The sequence below is a fragment of the Synchiropus splendidus genome, chromosome 1, assembly GCF_027744825.2.
Source record: "Synchiropus splendidus isolate RoL2022-P1 chromosome 1, RoL_Sspl_1.0, whole genome shotgun sequence".
In the NCBI taxonomy this organism is placed as follows: domain Eukaryota; kingdom Metazoa; phylum Chordata; class Actinopteri; order Syngnathiformes; family Callionymidae; genus Synchiropus; species Synchiropus splendidus.
In genome coordinates this window covers 41,621,997-41,639,227 of record NC_071334.1, presented here as the reverse complement: position 1 = coordinate 41,639,227, position 17,231 = coordinate 41,621,997, and the positions used below count along the sequence as shown (strand labels likewise).

General features: G+C 42.2%; 1 protein-coding gene across 1 annotated transcript; it reads left to right on the top strand.

The window, feature by feature from the left end:
* Positions 1-8,850: 8,850 nt before the first annotated feature.
* mrps9 (mitochondrial ribosomal protein S9) lies at positions 8,851-16,549 on the top strand. Its single transcript, XM_053866243.1, has 11 exons — positions 8,851-8,979; positions 9,276-9,458; positions 10,879-10,941; positions 11,565-11,595; positions 11,676-11,755; positions 13,395-13,480; positions 15,005-15,080; positions 15,153-15,321; positions 15,396-15,504; positions 16,040-16,209; positions 16,292-16,549. Exons 1-11 carry the CDS (start codon positions 8,914-8,916, stop codon positions 16,381-16,383), a joined length of 1,125 nt encoding a protein of 374 aa, XP_053722218.1. The 5' UTR covers positions 8,851-8,913; the 3' UTR covers positions 16,384-16,549.
* Positions 16,550-17,231: the final 682 nt, after the last annotated feature.

Sequence of the window (17,231 nt, the reverse complement as noted above, 5' to 3'; positions counted from 1 at the left end):
GTTTAAAAGCTTTGCTCGATGAAATAAAAGTAATTAATTGGTGTTATACACCAAGGACATAATTATCTTTTCTCATAACTGGGACATATTTAATTACCAGTAATTGTTCCCCTAGCCTTGTTCAAAAGTGCTTCTGCGCAGACAGCTCTCATGTATTATTACACTCTAATCCTGCACTTGATACTCAGTCAATTAGGAAATGTGTGTCAAAGAGCAACCATGTAAACAGCATCGAGGAACCACACGCATGTCACTCTCAAGCCGTCATCAGTGTCCTCACGCACATACACATCTGTCAGGCCGCTTCCTTTCCTCCTCGGGCTACAAATTCCAGCCAATGCCAATTCTTGCTGAGGTGTTAATGCAAGCCAGATTGGAGCAGAGTCATTTGAGATCATTTCGCAACAAAGACCACAGACACTGATTAGCACGGGGGAGATTTTCTCGCCAAATGGTGCTGACCAGTTGAGAAAAAGTGTCAGGAGCTAAATTTACTCCTGTGTGCCTTGGGGCTCTTGAACATGAGTACGAGGTTTAATAAGTAAACAGCAGAGGTAGAGAGAGAACAGCTTCTGATCAGGGCTTATTTGCAAAGTCCACGCTACGCGCTACTAGCTGATTACCCGTCCGATTGTAGCTTGTAATTGCTGTGGCTTGACCCCCTCTAGGCAAATATGAGATTTTAGTGGTTTGCCCTTTCCATTTCTCAGAGCTAAATTATCCAACCAGATGTTGAGGAACCCAGTGGTAGTGCAGAGCCCCTCTGATCACCGGGAAACACACACTAAAAAAGCTGGCAGATTTCATCTTTTCATTTGACTTTCAGCTCACTTTCCCCAGGCCTTTTAAGCTGATTTCTCACAGCAATTTTCCTCTCAGGAAGCACTCAGCTCTCTGATGATGGCTAACATTCAATACATATTATATCCAATCATTCCAGTCACCGTCAAAAGCTATGCACATACAGTATGATCAATGGAATGATCAATGGTGAATATTAACAGAGCAATCAGCACTTCATCTCAATCACAGTGGCGATTTATCAGCTGCTGAAGGGCAACAATTTTTGGGGGTTAAACTGCTCACGTCTTCTAAATGATCCTGGACAGAACTATGAACCGGAATTACATGAAAAAGAAAATGTAATACATCAATCTGACGTGCCAAATTTAATATTTATACTTGGCTATAAACATATATCACTTGGGTTCCCCCAAGCTCACTCTGCTGCGGCCTTTGCAACCATTATGGGAAACACTTCAGGACAGGAAGGGATATGGATGGGTCAGGGGCGTCGGACGTTCTCAAGCATTTCAAACGTTCTCAGGTTTCTTTCCGTCTAGTCTGGATCCCCTAACCTTTCGGCCATTCTGAGCAACTGTGTCTTCCCTGCTCACCTCAGTCCTAATAGTTTCCTTCCTGTTGAGCCTCTAACATGGGGGTTGGGGGATAGAGGTCTGAGTGAGAACAGTCATCTTTACATCCCTAAAGAGGCACTGAAGTGGCCTTTCAGGTGGAGGAGAAACCCAATACATTGTCCAGTTCATACTCCTCAGAGACAGAACGGAGAGGGTGAAGGGGGATACCTAAAGTGGTTCCATGTGAGACACATGGAAATCAGGCCTGAGAGATACCAGGATTGACAATTTCACACAGAAAACACAGTGATAATCAATTCCCCATTAGTTAAGTTGAGAGGTACCTCGGAATCATTGTCGTTCTTGATGCCAAACACAATACTCCCAATTTCTCCCAAATATTTTATTTTGTACTTTGTCTTTCCCCAGAATCACCAGAGCTGGGGCAGAGATCAGAGACTTGCCCCTGCAACCTCAACCAGTAAACACGTCTCTGCTTTTCATTTTTAACAGAGTTTGCAGGGGTGTATTACCTAACAGTGTTGTTTTATGTCTGTTTGTTTACAGTCCAAATAACTTGGAATGGTCAGAAGGATTTGGTTGAAATTTTCAGGAAATGTGAAGTGGGACAAGGAACAAATGGTTCAATTTTGGGAGTAATCCAGATCAACGTCTGGATGCAGCAATTTGGATGCAGGATTTTAAAGGATAGCTTTTCAGAATTTGTGCCATGTTGGATCCAGATTTTTTTTGAAGGGTACTTTGTCATTTCGATTTCGTGTTGGGTGTGGATCAAAACTACTCAGTGCAGGCTACGGATGGGACCAATCCGATCCTGTATCGGTATTGGGCTTTTACGGAAAGTGAATGGCCGAGATGATGGCCAATCCAAGAGCCAAGTCTGAGCTTCATGTTTTCAGCTGAAATCTCTTCACAGTTAGCTGCCCTGCGAGTTCACTGCAAACCGCGGAATGGGTTTTCTGTACAGTGAGAGGCAAGAGACATTCCTTACGAAGTCCATTCCATAGTTTACAGTGTGCTCGGAGTAGTCTGAGACTTCAGCTGAAAATATGTAGCATTTAGCATGCAAGCATTCATCAGATTGCACCCGGAGCAAAAATATCCTGGCTTCAGTCCTGGGACGTGTGGTATTGATGAGTCAGTTGCAACCAAGGGCCCTTAAATGGCACTCTCTGCTTTCATAATATAATTTGTACCTGCACACTGTATAGTTTTAAATTTGGTTCCCTGCCGGTTCACAGGGAAATAAATATTTTATTCATAAAATGAGATGAGCTTTCTTTCGCAGCTCCTAAACGATGATCGAGAATTTTCTGATCACTGGAACCATCAAATGCAGAAATATGGAAACTTGGATATCTCAATTTCTGAAAACTCCATCTGTTGGCAGCTACCGCATTTATCTTGTTTTTTTGTTTTTTTGTTCTAATGTAGTCTATTTGAAAATACTTTTTTCAAATTATTTCCAAATAATTTTAAGTTCCACCTCTATCTTGTTGACATCTTCTACAGTCCCATAAGTCATAATTTTTCCCAAATGATTTTGAAATGTCAGGCTCTCCATTTCGGAAAACCAGCATTTTTTTTTTTATCTGGATGTAATTTTTAACACCAAACTTGTTTATTATACACTGACATTTTCAGAACTATAAAATGCTATTTACATAGTGAAGGACATGACTGCCACTGTCATCAAATTCATCTAGTATAAGTTTTCAGTTCGCACATGTAGGAGCTTTTCTCCATTTATTTATTTTTAAGTTAAGTTCTGAGATCTAGCTGTTTTTGCTCCCTTCTGTGCAGGTACACTGCACTCCCCCCATGGGGTATCCTGTGAATAGGATTCTTAATACCAACAGACAACTATGGCACACACCCAATCTGTTGCATGGACTGTTTATTTCACGCCCTGCCGGAAGAGCTTTGTAATTACCCTGATATTGATGAAGGCTGATTCCAGCAGATAATCGCTGGCACTTCAGGTGTTTTCACGCACCTCAGCAAAATGTCTCTATCTATTAAGGCTGGCAAATTAATTTCCACTCGATGACCATGGTTGATGATAAGGAGCTTGTATGGATGTATTGTCAGTGTGTGTCTGTGCACCAGTGTGTGTGTGCGTGAGTGTATTTCCAGATATTCTCCCACTGGTTCATGTGACTCAAGAGTGAGTTCAAGGTGTACTTCAAACTATTGATAACCAAAAAGCTGGCAGATCTTCTTAGATCCAAGCATCTTCTGGGCTCCTATTAATTCACTACATCACTCCTTGTCTGTAGTTGTCTCAACTGTACAAGTATCCAGCAGTATCATTTAAAAGCTGTGGGTGTTACAGAAGCAGAGGAAAAACTTGATGATGAAGACTGTCGGAACTCTCTCCCCCGGCACATGATGCGCCATGCGACTGTGCATGATGTTGCATTCGGGCCCGCACAACGCACGGTCCACGCCGCCCCGCCTGGAACGCTATGGAAGGAAACCGTTCTTTCACTCCATTAAGCTAATGTCACCAATGCGTTACATCCTCTGCTGTAGGCTACCTTTTTCCGTCACTATGGGATGCAAAAGTCCACTTTTCCAATGCCAAAATAAGACGCCATGGGAGTGAGGATGGGCAGACCTAGCTTATAATAGCATTAAGAGACAGAACAATCTAGAGGCTCAAAATTGAGTTCAGTGAGAACCTCAAGTACATCTGATAAAGTTCCCAGTGATAGTGGGCTTGGAGGAGGTCTGGGGTCCGTTTCAAAAAGCCAGTGAGAAAACTGGCCGTGCAGGTTGTTATGTTTCATGCATTTGAAAAAGTCCAACTTAGCTGGACGAGAGTTAGTGACTGGGACAATAAGCAGTACCTTCTTATCTTCTTCCAGCAGGGCTTGGGGCACCACTGCCTGTATTGGACTTGAACTTCTTCAACTGGCCCCCCAGAATGACCAAGGCTTGAGTCATCCTCATTATAATATTACAAGGTGTCCTGGACGCACTCCACTTCTCTCTGTGCTTTCATGGGTTTACTCTTGGCACTCTACAGGTGTAAGTGTGTGGTTGTTTGTCTCGGTGTGCCTTGTGACTGGCTTCTCACCCAATGTAGCAGGGAATGAATATGTTTGTTGAATAACAGTGAAAAAGATTTCACACCACGCGGCGGCCTAGTGGTTAGCACTCTTGCCTTGCCGTAAGAAGGTTGCAGGTTCCTTCCACAGTCCAAAGACATGCTCATTAGTTTAATTGGATGCTCAAAAATTGCCCCTAGGTGAGCATGTGTGTGCGAATGGTGTGTGTGTCCTGCAATGAACTGGCGACCTGTCCTCTTGCCCACTGACCGCTGGGATAGGTTCCAGGACTCCCCGCAACCCTGAACAGGACTGATTAATTGACGATGTATGTATATGTATGTTGACCATTCTGTCATTTTTTGCGTTCTAACCGTTATTTAGGTTTTTGTAGAGGGTGGAGCACGTCGTTGTTTGGTGGCCTCAGGACCTCAACACTGCTTTGATCCTTTTGATGCTGGCTTCCTCAGCTGCGACCTTGAGTTGTCAAGACAGCAATGGCTGTCCCATATTACATATTGTGTGATGCAATCATGCTAATATCACGGAATAACGGACTAATAGACGGAAAGAGTTTATGTTTCCAGCAGTTCTAGACCACAAAATATTTTTGCTGTTTCGATGCAAAGAGGGGTGAAAAGGGTACTGTGTAGAGGTTAATGCAAAATAAAAGCACGGTTTGTACCCACTCCATTGTTGAGCGTTGATCGTCCAGTGCATAAGTTGAGTTTATTTGGTCAGTAAGAACCTGCAGAGTTATTAGAGACCACATTGACCGTAAGTGTAGCCTCATTCCTCCATCCCTTTATCTAGTATTGTGGTTTAGCTCCCTTCAAATCGCAACACTAAAAGTAAATAAAAATGTGCTTTAAATGAGCTTGAGCAAAGTGGCCCTCGGAGTCTGCGTGTTTGTAGAGGAATCATAATGGATTCTTTAGAGCCGTGAACAGTTTAGAGGCATGACAGCCATGTTTCAGAACGATGGGCTTATCCCTACACACTGCGCTAAGGATATTAGGGAATCAGCGTAAAGCAGCATGGAAATGATGACTGGAGCTCAGCTCAGCTAGTCTGTGTTATAAGCCTTCAATTCTCCAGTGCTGAGAGTGAGATGGAGAAACCAACTTGGCACTGCCAGATGATAATGAAGAATAGGACACCGTGTCCTCTGCTTCATTATTTCTTGCTCTGGTGCAGTTTTGGGTCTCATATATGGAGCTTAATCTATTACTCAGACAAAGGTAGAGCAGGTGGTGAATCCCTGATTAAAAACATTGTTTTCCCAAAAGATGTGGTGATAATTTTATGATGTGTTCTCTTCCTGCTTCAAAGTACGCATTGATTTCCTGACATCCATGCAGGAAACTTAAACCGTTTTCCAATAATGAGCAGTTGGCCAGTTGAGCAAAAACGGTATTCACGGAAAAACATTGCTTTATTGTAACTTATTTGATTATTGTTAAAGTAATGTATTTTTCATAAGAAGAGCGTTTTTTCTCCATAAGTGCCATCAAAGATGCTCAAGGTCACTTTACAATAATGAATGGTGCATAAAAATCAAACTTTAGACCACAACAGACAACGTGATCAGTCATTCGGAGCAGTCAGTGGAGTATGCTTGCGAAAGCAGGTTGTGAGTTTCAAAATAAACATTTACAGGGATGTTTCCTGGCAAATGGTCCCAAAGTGGGTGAAAATACAGAGGTGAGCAGGGGTAGTGTCAAGTGAATGGACCCTTCGAGGTCTGTGCCTACCTTGGCACAAATGTATTTTATATCTGTGTGGTGAGATTCCAGTCATGCCAATCAGAGGCTGAATTTACTGCAAAACCATTCACAGCGACACAGTTCTGGTTCTGAAACCGGTGCTGTTCAGAACCTTCAGAACCTGTTCTGCTGAGAAGGTGATCGGTTGCAGCCTGCCACCTCTTCAGGACCTGTATGCCTCTAGGACCCAGAGACGTGCAGGTCGGATCAGAGCCGACCCTTCTCACCCTGGACATAGACTGTTTGTTCCTCTTCCCTCTGGCAGGAGGCTACGGTCCATCCAGACCAGAACCTCCCGTCACAGGAACAGCTTCTTCCCCTCGGCCGTCAGACTGTTAAATTCGTGAACGGCCTTGTTGTTATGTTATTCTATTTATTTTATTTTATTTGTTTTTTGTTGCACTTTATTCCAAGGCACTTTCCTAGTCAGTGGGCTCCCCACTGACCATGGCAATAAATTTGATTCTGATTCTGATTCTGATTCTGAACCTCTGTGCTTTTCGATCGAACCAGCCGACATTCAGACTGGGGCTCAGAGTTGAGCATTGTGGATATATAAAACAAATATAAAACCTGTTTTGAGTCATTACACACTTCTTTGTTTACTGCATAATTCTAAAGGTGTGCATTCATAATTTTGATCCCTTCAGTGAGAATCTACATTGTAAATAGTTGTGGAAATTAAGAAAACGCATTGAATGAGAGGTGCGTCCAAACTTTAGACCTTTGGAGTTTATATTTTCTTTCCATCTCTGTTACGACTGAGACTAAAAGTAGCCTTAGCCTAAATGCTGCAGCAGGTGCAGGTGAGGACCAGGAGGTCATGTACTCAAAGTTTTAACATTTGACCATCTCTGAAACTAGAACTCAAATCAAGTTTACAAATCACATTGTCCATCCGCCTAATACACAACTAGTTTGCCACACTGCAAACGTTTTCCAATAGTTAACCATTTTCATCATCTCCATCTCACCAAATGAATATCTCCCTATGATCCACCTACTATCGCCCGACTGTCAGAGACGAGCCATGCCAGACGGATGATTAATGTCCCACCTTTCACCCCCCACTGTGAATTAGAGACCATGGGTCGAAACTATTTTTCTTAGTGCACAGGAACACGCTTGTGGCTAAAAAACAGGGCCAACACTGTTTATCATCTGGGTGTCGACAGCCCCCCTCCAGGCAAATGAGCTATACGGTCATATCGACTGGCACAAGCAGGAGTCCGTGGCCCTTCACTGTGATTAATCTTCCAATGGTTTTGGTCCAACTCTATCAAAGTAATCGCAGTGAAGACACACTGCATTGATCTGTAGACAACAGCAGCTCACATTACACTCATGTACTTGTATCTATATCATTATGAGGACCTCTCATTGCCGTCACCCCAGCTTCTCACCCTAAACTTAACCAGCCAAAACAAATTGCTAATCTTAACCAAATAGAAAAAACAATGATAATGACCCAGTTATTTTGATGTTTTTCAGTCAAGAAACGTGCAAGCAATGAAAGTGTTTTTGGCTTCCTCTCAGCTGCCTCACCATAATGCTGTTGTGAACATCCTCATAAAGCTGTGGTTTCAGCAGCTGTGTTTATATCAGCAGTCTGGTTTTCAATCTCTGTTGATACTGTATCCAACTGGAACTTTTTATCCGTTTGCTCACTTGCTTTTGCTCTGTCAATCCAAAAACATGACATTGTCCTCTTCTTTTATTATCTCTCGTACTTTTTTCCCATTTTTCTTGGGTTTAATGTGTTGTTTTTGTGACCTACAAATGCGACTGAAGTGGTTCTTTAACTTGCACTGGTTACATATCTTTCCATATGCTGGGCACTTCTTTGGTTCATAGTTGTAACCACACCTCTTGCACGCTGATTTTTTCTCTGTCTGTCTAGTAGTATAGTATTTGCTACTCACTTTGTTTTGGTAACTTTTATGTTATTCACAGCAACATCTTTGTCTCCGTGCAGTGCTTTCATGTGATTTTGCATTACTTCCCATGCTTGACAGATATCCACAGCCTTTGTCAGGGTTAAATCCATCTTCCAAAGTAGCCTGGCTCTCACACTGTCGTCGTTTATGCCACAAGCGACACTGTCTTTAATCAGTTCATTTGTTAGCTGCGTAAATTCACACCCTCTTGCCTTATTCTTAAGGTCAGTCATGTAGGCATCAATTTTCTCATTCTGCCCTTGGACTCGGGTGAAAAACACATGTCGCAGGTAAGTGATATTCTTCCGTGGCTTACAGTAGTCACTGAACAGTTGTTTAAGTCCGGTAAAACCATCCACATCCTCATCAATGTCCGTGGTATTAAATACCTTTATCGCTTCGTCACCAGCAACATGGAGGAATGTCGCACATTTCACCCAGTCACTTTTCTCCTGGATTCCTGCTGCAATGAGATAGAGTTCAAACTTTTGAATCACACACACACTCCCCCTAATTGAAGAAGTTATATGCATCACATTTATTTTAATACCCTGAGAAACACATTTTCCTACATCTACATACATACATCTGTGACCTTGAATTGAAACCAATTGCTGAAGACCAGCCACTCACGACCCGCTACAGATGTATATTTACCCTGGAAAATGAATAAAAAATATAATTGGAAGTGTATAATCCCCTGTGACAGAAATGAAGACCTGCGTATGACGAATGTGGTGTACGTCACCTGCGTCTGACGTCACCCCTGCCTGCCAAGATGGCGGCATCCTGTTTGCGCACCGTGGGCTCTGTTCTCGGAAAATGTGGGCATTGCAGCTCAACTGTACGTATTTCCCTGCTGCTGGCCGCTGGACAAACACTGGATCGTTTTTATCTAAACGTGTATTACCTTGTTCAGATTAAGTAGTCACACATACGCTGCAGGATTCAAGCTGTGATGTCCTTGAGTTAACTGCTACTGTTAGCCACCAGCTCGAGGGAACGGTGCATTGAATTTAAGACAACATAGTGATTAGCTAAGTGATTTCAGCTCATGATGCCTCCACGATGCATTAAGTTTGTATATCCTCTGTATTGTGTTGTTTATTTGAGATCATTGACCGCTGTTATCCTCTACAGATCATGAGAAGACCGCTATGTGTGAGTTCTGCTCTGCGCAGGAAGAACCTGGCCGCTGCAGGTCCGGAGAAGTTCACTATGGAGTACATACAGAAGCAGGTGGAGGAATTTAACATCGGCAAACGTCACCTGGCCAACATGATGGGCGAGGACCCAGGGAGCTTCACTCAAGAAGATATCGATGTAAGTCATCTTTTTGAGTGTTGTAGCCATTGCCAGTGCTTGTGATAAATGAAATACATTTGTAGCGAAAACGTCATCATGGATAAAAATCTCCAAGTGTTGACAATAAGGGTGTCAATCAACAAAGCTCTTGCTGTCAATGGAAATCTGGTTTTGAGCATTGATATTTTCTCCCGCCTTCTCAGATAGCTAATAAGATGCCGTGCGTCATGCATGATAGAAAACAGTTTTCCAAGTTGAAAGTAATACGCATTTTTTTAACATTTGCAAACCTCTTGCATTGACTATGTGTCAGTATTTTAGTTCAGTGTTAAAAAGATACTGTATCATTAGGTTCAAAGAAAATTGAAAAAAACGACCTGACAGACACGGTGATGATACTGTTGGCTAGAGCTGCTCAATTAATCAAATTATGAATTATGGTGATGATCTACAATAAAACAATGCGTAAAATGTAAACAATAATTTAACAGTGATATTTAACCTTCATCATGTATGTTAAATGTTCTTCTCCAGAAACTCTATCTGGAATGTCTGAGTTTAGAGAACAGTAGAGACGAGAAAGTATTTGTTGAGCTGGCACTTGAATGGGTTGCATAGGTTTTTCTGTGGTTTTGATGTTGTAAGAAGTGAGTTCACATTCCAAAGTTTTCTTTTTTCGTCATTTTTCATGAGATCATGAGAGAAGTCACTCGTTCAATTCTAACACTTCCACATCAGAGCGCTCTTCCTGCGTCTCTGCTGCGTGATGCATGTCTAGGAGCGCTTGTTTTCATCACCCCTGTCTCAGGTTGAGCGCGAGCGATTGTTCTTATGCATTTATCCACTTCCAAATAATCACTGGTTTTCGAAACATCTCCAACAAGCAGCTATCACTGCTGTTGTGACTCTGAATGCTGGCTGAGCGTCTGCTCCTCGGAGGTTCTGACGCTGAATACCATGCCGCCGTTGTACGAGTCGGGAGCTAACAGTGGTAGTAATATTAGCGTCCAACACGCTGTGTAAACAGAGGCTCAAGCTCTCTCGCTGACAGGCAGAGCCTCGCGCTACTCTGTGTAGCGGGCTCACTGCACATTCCGGACGAGGCGTGGTGCAGTGTTTAGGTGCATCGGAACAGAATGAAGTTGGGGAGACCGGTGTTGGGCGTCCGGCTAAATAATCGTTTCATGGCGATTCTCATGTTTTCAGAATCGGAGCAAGACCTACTCGTAATCCCAATAAAAATTTGATTAACTGACCAGCCCTACCACAGATGCTGAACTTGTATTGACCTATGAGCTGTCATCTCCAAAATCAACAGGAGAAAAACACACCTTCCATGAACGCATCAACAGATTTTGTTCTGTCTCTGTGACATCTGGTGTTCACTCCTGTCATTCAACTTCATAAGCTGCCTTTTTGTTTCCCTCTCTTGCCACAGAGAAGTATCTCCTACTTGTTCCCATCCGGTCTCTTTGAGAAGAGAGCCCGACCTCTAATGAAGGTAAGGGGTTTCTGTTCATGCATTTTCTTAATTGTAATCTGTTTCAGGACTAGTTTAATGCTAACCAGCAAATTAAATGCTATAGTGCTTCCGCCCGGTAATTTCGCCAAATATGATCGAAATTCGTGGTTATCCACATTATTTTGGCATTCGCAAAGCCCACTCCCCCCGCTCCCAAGTGCCGTGCTGCGAACTGCTCTGGGAAATGGGGAGAGAAACAAGGGGAAGATGTTTGCTTTAAAATTAGATATTTTGCACCTGTCTATTTATATTATTGCATGCATCCAAACTTGTGTGCTTCACTCAAAAGATTTGGAATTCTTAGAGATCCAGTTCCTCTTGAATTGTAAGTTAAAATGGCACTGAAAAGGATGGAGGGTAGTTGAATCAACACAAATGTTTCAAATAATCATGTCAAGTCAATCGTCATGTTGGCAAAAGTAGTCACATAAGTGGATTGTTTTCATGTTTTAAATAAAGAGTTTTTGTTGTTTACTTTGGATGCAGCTTAATTCCAGAGTATGTAAGATTTCTTATCAAAAGTATATTTCTAATTTCCCATAATGTTGCCGCCTTACAATGAGTGCACTCTTCTAACTATATCCCCCTGTGTATCTTTTAAGAATCCTGAGGAAATATTTCCACAACAAAGAGGTATGTGAAAGCTGCTCTAAACCCTAACTTTGAGCTCTGTTTCATGAATCTCAGATGTTTTTGCTTTTGTCTCGCCACAGCTGTTCAATGGGATGCCAGTGGACGACCATTCCACTTCTTGTTCTACACCGGGAAACAGTCATACTACTCGCTGATGCATGTGAGATTCTCACGCGATCCATTGTTCTGTTTTAGTGAGAGAGCGGTGTCTTGTACAGCGTTTCTTTTTTCAGCCCAGCTGGTACCAAACCGAAAAAACCTCAACAGATGACACATATTGGTGCTTTCAGATTTGGTCATCAAGGTTGCCACCTTCTTTCAGGAAAATATCTGACAACCTTTGCTGGCCAGCCCATCAATTAGGTGTACTGAACGACCCCCACGTGACCCATTGTGCTGTGGCCCGTTCACAATTCATATTTGAGGACAGCAATGGGAATTTAAAAAATCCCTGAATAATATAATTTAGGGATTAAACTAACAAAACAGCCGTGGGGTGCTCTCCACAAGCCTGCATTGTAGATCTGTGAGCAGGATGATGACTTTCATTCTTTCCTTCTTTTGTGCCATCTGTCATGGTTGTCCTACCCACTTGTGTTGGAGATGGGCTGGATGGCAATGGGTGTTTCATGATAGCTGGCATGATGGTTTTTGTCTCTGCATTCACTTTCTTTCGCTAGACAATAGTGACATAGTATTGAAAGGAAGATAGATTTGGTGGGGCGAGAACAAAGCTACCACCTGGACGTCCTAAACTGCAAAACATGAAAAAAAAAAGTGGACAGTCTAAATGTCCGATCATTAGTGCTTGTACAATGCCCTGCTTGTAGTGTCGTCACACTTGTTTCCATGAAAAAAGTGTTTTCGCCCAGTAATTTTGCCTAATATGATAAAAATTTGCTGATTCCATATTTGTTTACCTGCATAATCTCGTGGTTATCCACATCTCTGCATCTAGCGGAATGGAAGTGCGCTGTTATTGATGGGAAGTCTGACACTGAAAACAGGAGGAAACCACTCTTAAGTTCCAAACTTTAAACAATCGTTTACAAAACTAACTCATAGCTTTTTAATCTGTGGAGTATTTTGGCGTACACAAAGCCCGCTACCCCTGCTCCCCAGTGCCCTGCAGTGATCTGCTCGGGGAATGGGGAGTGATAGGTGTGACACAGTGCTTGGCGAATCCAAGCAAAATATCTTAACAGGGATCAAAATTGACATGGTTCCTATATTTAATCAAGTGGCAAGCCTTTATTGCATATATATACTGTTACCAATGAACACTGGTAACACTGTTTGAATGAATGATTGTTTCATGGTGTGGAAGTTTGGAAAACTCACGGATACACAGCTGATTCAGCTTTATGATCATCTTGCATACATGTATGAAAGAAGGTGAACAAAGTTGACACTTAGCTTGTAGTAAGGGAAAGAATAATAATAAAAAATATGTATTTTCTTTTAATTAAGCATGGTCAGCAAAATCAAACAACTTTCCTGGAGACCCCTGCATCTAAAGGTGTTCATCACTGTTTCTCTTATTTGACGCAGATGTTTGTTTTCATAAATAGTTATTGTTGTACGAATAGATGTTTACAGTTTCTTTTTTACAAAGCAACCTGTTATGTCATTTGATGACCTGCCCGGGATGGGAATGAGTTGGGGCCGGTGTTTTGGATGCCCTTCAAAGTCTTAGCTAAAAGCCTAGTTAATAAACTGTGATGGTCAATATATTGTGACATGTTAGCATTATTTAGAGCGGTAAATCATGAAGATCTGACAAGGTTTTTTTTTTTTAGGAAACGTATGGCAAAATCTTGAGCGTGGAGAAACACCAAGATCAGCTCAGAGCCAAGGGTCTCTTCTCTGAAGAATCGAAGAAGATGTAAGTCCATGTGTTTGATATTTATGCACTTGATAATGAGCTCTGTCACACACAAAGACATGGGCCGTTCTCAGGAGCTCAGTGAATTCCGTCGAGGAACTGTAATAGGATGCCACCTGTGCCACAAATCCTGTCTTAAAAATAAATATTCGACACTCAACTGTCAGCTTTATTATAAGAAAATGGAAGACTTTGGGAACAACAGCAACCCAGCCACAAAGTGGCATGTAAACTGATGGAGAGGGGTCAGCCGATGCTGAACAAAAAGAGGTTGTCGATTTTCTACACAGTCAATTGCTACAGAACTCCAAACTTCATGTGGAATTCAGATTAGCCCAAGTACAGTACGCAGAGAGCTTCATGGAATGGGTTTCCATGGCTGAGCAACTGCATCCATGCCAAACATCACTAAGTGCAATGCAAAGTGCTGGATGCGGTGTGATAGAGGTTGCAATAGTGTGCACACATGACCCCATCTGGACTGAAAAAAACAGAAATGCAGGAATTTTAACAAATTTATCATTAAAGAAAAACTGAAATATTACATGGTCACAAGTATCCAGACCTTTCGCTCAGCATTTAGAAGAAGCATGCTTCACTGTAGGGATGGTATTGGGGAGGTGATGAGCAGTGCCTGGTTTCCTCCACACATACCGCCAACTGAGGCCAAAAAGTTCTATCTTGGTCTCATCAGACCAGAGAGTCTTAAGCCACATAGTCTGGGAGTTGTTCATGTGTTTTTTGGCAAACTCCATGCAGGCTTTCATGTGTTGTGCACTGTGCTCTTAGAAACCTTGAGTGCAGCATACATTTTTGTCACCTTGGCCAGATCTGTGCCTTGCCACAGTTCTGTCTCTTCAGGCAGTTCCTTCAACATCATGGTTCTCATTTGCAGATCTGTAAGGTGACTATACAGACGAACTGTATATATTGGTGTGTGTGCCTTTTCTAATGTACAGTTAAACACAGCTGGACTGTATCAAGAGTGTCAGAAGAAATGAACCGCATATGAGTTAAAGATAAGTATCACAGCAAAGGGTCTGAATACTTGTAACCATGTAATGTTTCAATTTTTCATTTTTAATACATTTCTTAAAATTTCTACATTTCTGTTTTTTCTGTCAAGATAAGGTTGTGTGTGCACATTATTGAGAAAAAAATGACCTTTTTTTATTCTGTCAAATAGCTGCAATGTAACAAAGAGTGAAAAATTGAAAGGGGTCTGAATACTTTCCGTACCCACTGCACATTTGAGTCTCTGGCCTCATGAATGGCAACGGCCAACTCTCCACAGCTCCATGCCTGCTGTGAAAGGCGATTCAGGGATGCTGTCCTTTGGAGCGGACTGCCAAAGGGTAGACACAACGGTGTCACTTTGTAACTTTAAAGACCTGATGAAGTCATCTTGTCATTTACTCTCTTGGTGGGGTTTCAATTTATAAACGTTTGTCACATTTAGCTCTGCGTTCTGATGCTAATTTAATTTCTGTTGCATTGTTATCCATTTCTCTATTAACCCCTCAGCTCTCTAGGAGCCAGCAGGTGGGTTACGAAGGAGGAACTAGAAAGTCTGCTGGTGGAGAACATCTCCACTAATGATGTAAGACCGCATTCCTCCTCCTTCTGCTCTTCTGTTTTTTGAGCATTTCCATGAATTGATTTTGTGTTTTAGTACACTCTGCTCATCAACCTGATGGAGCGCCTGCTGTCCATGCCCTACTCGGTCACTGAGGAGGAGTTTATTTTGAAGTTCCGGAAGCAGTTGGAGGCCCTGTCCCGTAAGCAACTGATCCCCCCAATAGAGAGGGACGACCGGGGCGTGGCACTCAGCTCCTCGACAGGTGTTTGTTCTCAGTCACTGGATTTCTACGTCTGTGTTGTCAAAATTGAGATTTAATTGAGTTTTTATAAATAGGCCAACGGAAGTCATCAAACTCGTCTGTGGTTCTGAGGGACTGTGGCTCTGGACGGGTTGTGGTTAACGGTCAGGACTACCTGCATTACTTCCCTGTGCTGCAAGACAGGTAGGCTGATCAGAGTGTGCCATTCACCAGTAAATATTCTCGTACTATGCAAGACGTAAAAGCAGTTATTCGCCTCGATTCCCCCATGAAAATTAAAAAACAGATTTGCACTCTCAACAGCATCACCAGCTTTTTTTCATTTATCTCCTGTTGTAAGTTAATTACTCAGTTGAGTGATCATGCATGTGCAAGTATTTTAGTCGTGGTGTTAATGTCCAGAACGGTTGTTGTTGTGCTGTGAGGACTGGCTGTAATTGGAGCGGAAGACTGAAAATTGACTTATGTTTCAAGAGCACATCCACTTGTACCCACGACCTTATTCTGTTCCCACTGAGTCAGCAGTAACTCTGCAAAACTGTATGATTGAAAGAGAAAGCTTCACTGTGCAGAGGATCTGAAACTCACCCAACCAGACATCAAATTAACTAAGCTGCCATTGATGCTGTTTGTGAATTTAAAATCCACACACGAGCATCCTTGTAAGTTCTCCTGACAGAATGTATCCCCTCCCCCTCCTCCCTTTCTCATCTCCCAGAGAGCAGCTAATGTTCCCACTACAGTTCACCAACATGCTGGGACGCTTCGACCTGGAGTGCACTGTGACGGGGGGTGGCAGGTCCAGCCAAGCGGGCGCACTGCGTCTCGCCATCTCTAAAGCATTGCTCAGCTTCCTGTCTGAAGGAGATGTAGAAACTCTGAGACAAGGTAACTGACATGTGGCTGTCATTTAAAATGTGAATATGTTGAAAATCTAAGTTTCATTGTCCGCCCCATCTTTCATTTTCAGCTGGTCTGTTGACCTCTGACCCAAGACTCAGGGAAAGAAAGAAGCCGGGTCAAGAGGGCGCACGCAAAAAATTCACGTGGAAGAAGAGATAGCTCTCTGGAAGAGGAACATGGACGTTTGTACTGTCATTCCAACCAGATGAAATGAGCTTGTCCGTATTGCCGTCGACAATAACTCTTGCCAGTAGATGGCGCTGTTGGATCGCTTATTTAAACGAAAATATGTTGCGAGTTGTACACTATAATAAAGTACATTTTGTCTGCCTCACTTCTTCTTCATTGTGGCTGTTCAGAGCATAACGACGTCTAATATTTTTCCAAAGAACCTCACTCTCTCTACAAATTTACAAGAGTCATCTGTAACAAATATAGATTTTTTTTGAGCATATAGTACTTGAGTTTTCCACTTGGTTACCCAGTAAAGATTTTTCGTTTCCACTTGCTGCACAGAAAAGGCTTTCTACTGTATCTGCCGCTGGATAGAAGTACATTGTAATCCAGCCATATGATTAGAAACTCATAATTGAGCCAATGTATAGCTGCACATTACATCACTTTGTTATTAAGGTATGACTACGTTTTTTAACCAGTCACGCGTCTTATTTTTTCCAAACAAATATTTATTTGTAAATGTGGATTAACTGGTTGTGTTTCTCTAATTATTTCTTATTGTTTCTTTATTTTAATATACAAATTGCCATAGTCCAACTTAGCCATGAAATGTTTTGAATAGTCAATATTCCAGACGCCTTTGAAATATACGTTGATTCGGTCCATGTTATTTACGGTGCGGCAATATATTTCGTTAATCAGCATTCTTGAAAAGGTAAGGGTAACGACAGTAAAAGTCTTTTAGGAAAAAAAAAAGTAATGAGGCAAAGTTGGACCGTCCGAGGTGCCCACGAACGCAGCCTGACAGGTGGTTGGAGTACCTGTGATGA

Coding starts and splice junctions, on each gene's coding strand:
- mrps9 (XM_053866243.1), top strand. CDS start 8,914: ATGGCGGCATCCTGTTTGCGCACCGTGGGCTCTGTTCTCGGAAAATGT. Junction 11,596..11,675: donor AATATTTCCACAACAAAGAG/GTATGTGAAAGC, acceptor GTCTCGCCACAG/CTGTTCAATGGGATGCCAGT. Junction 11,756..13,394: donor CATACTACTCGCTGATGCAT/GTGAGATTCTCA, acceptor TTTTTTTTTTAG/GAAACGTATGGCAAAATCTT.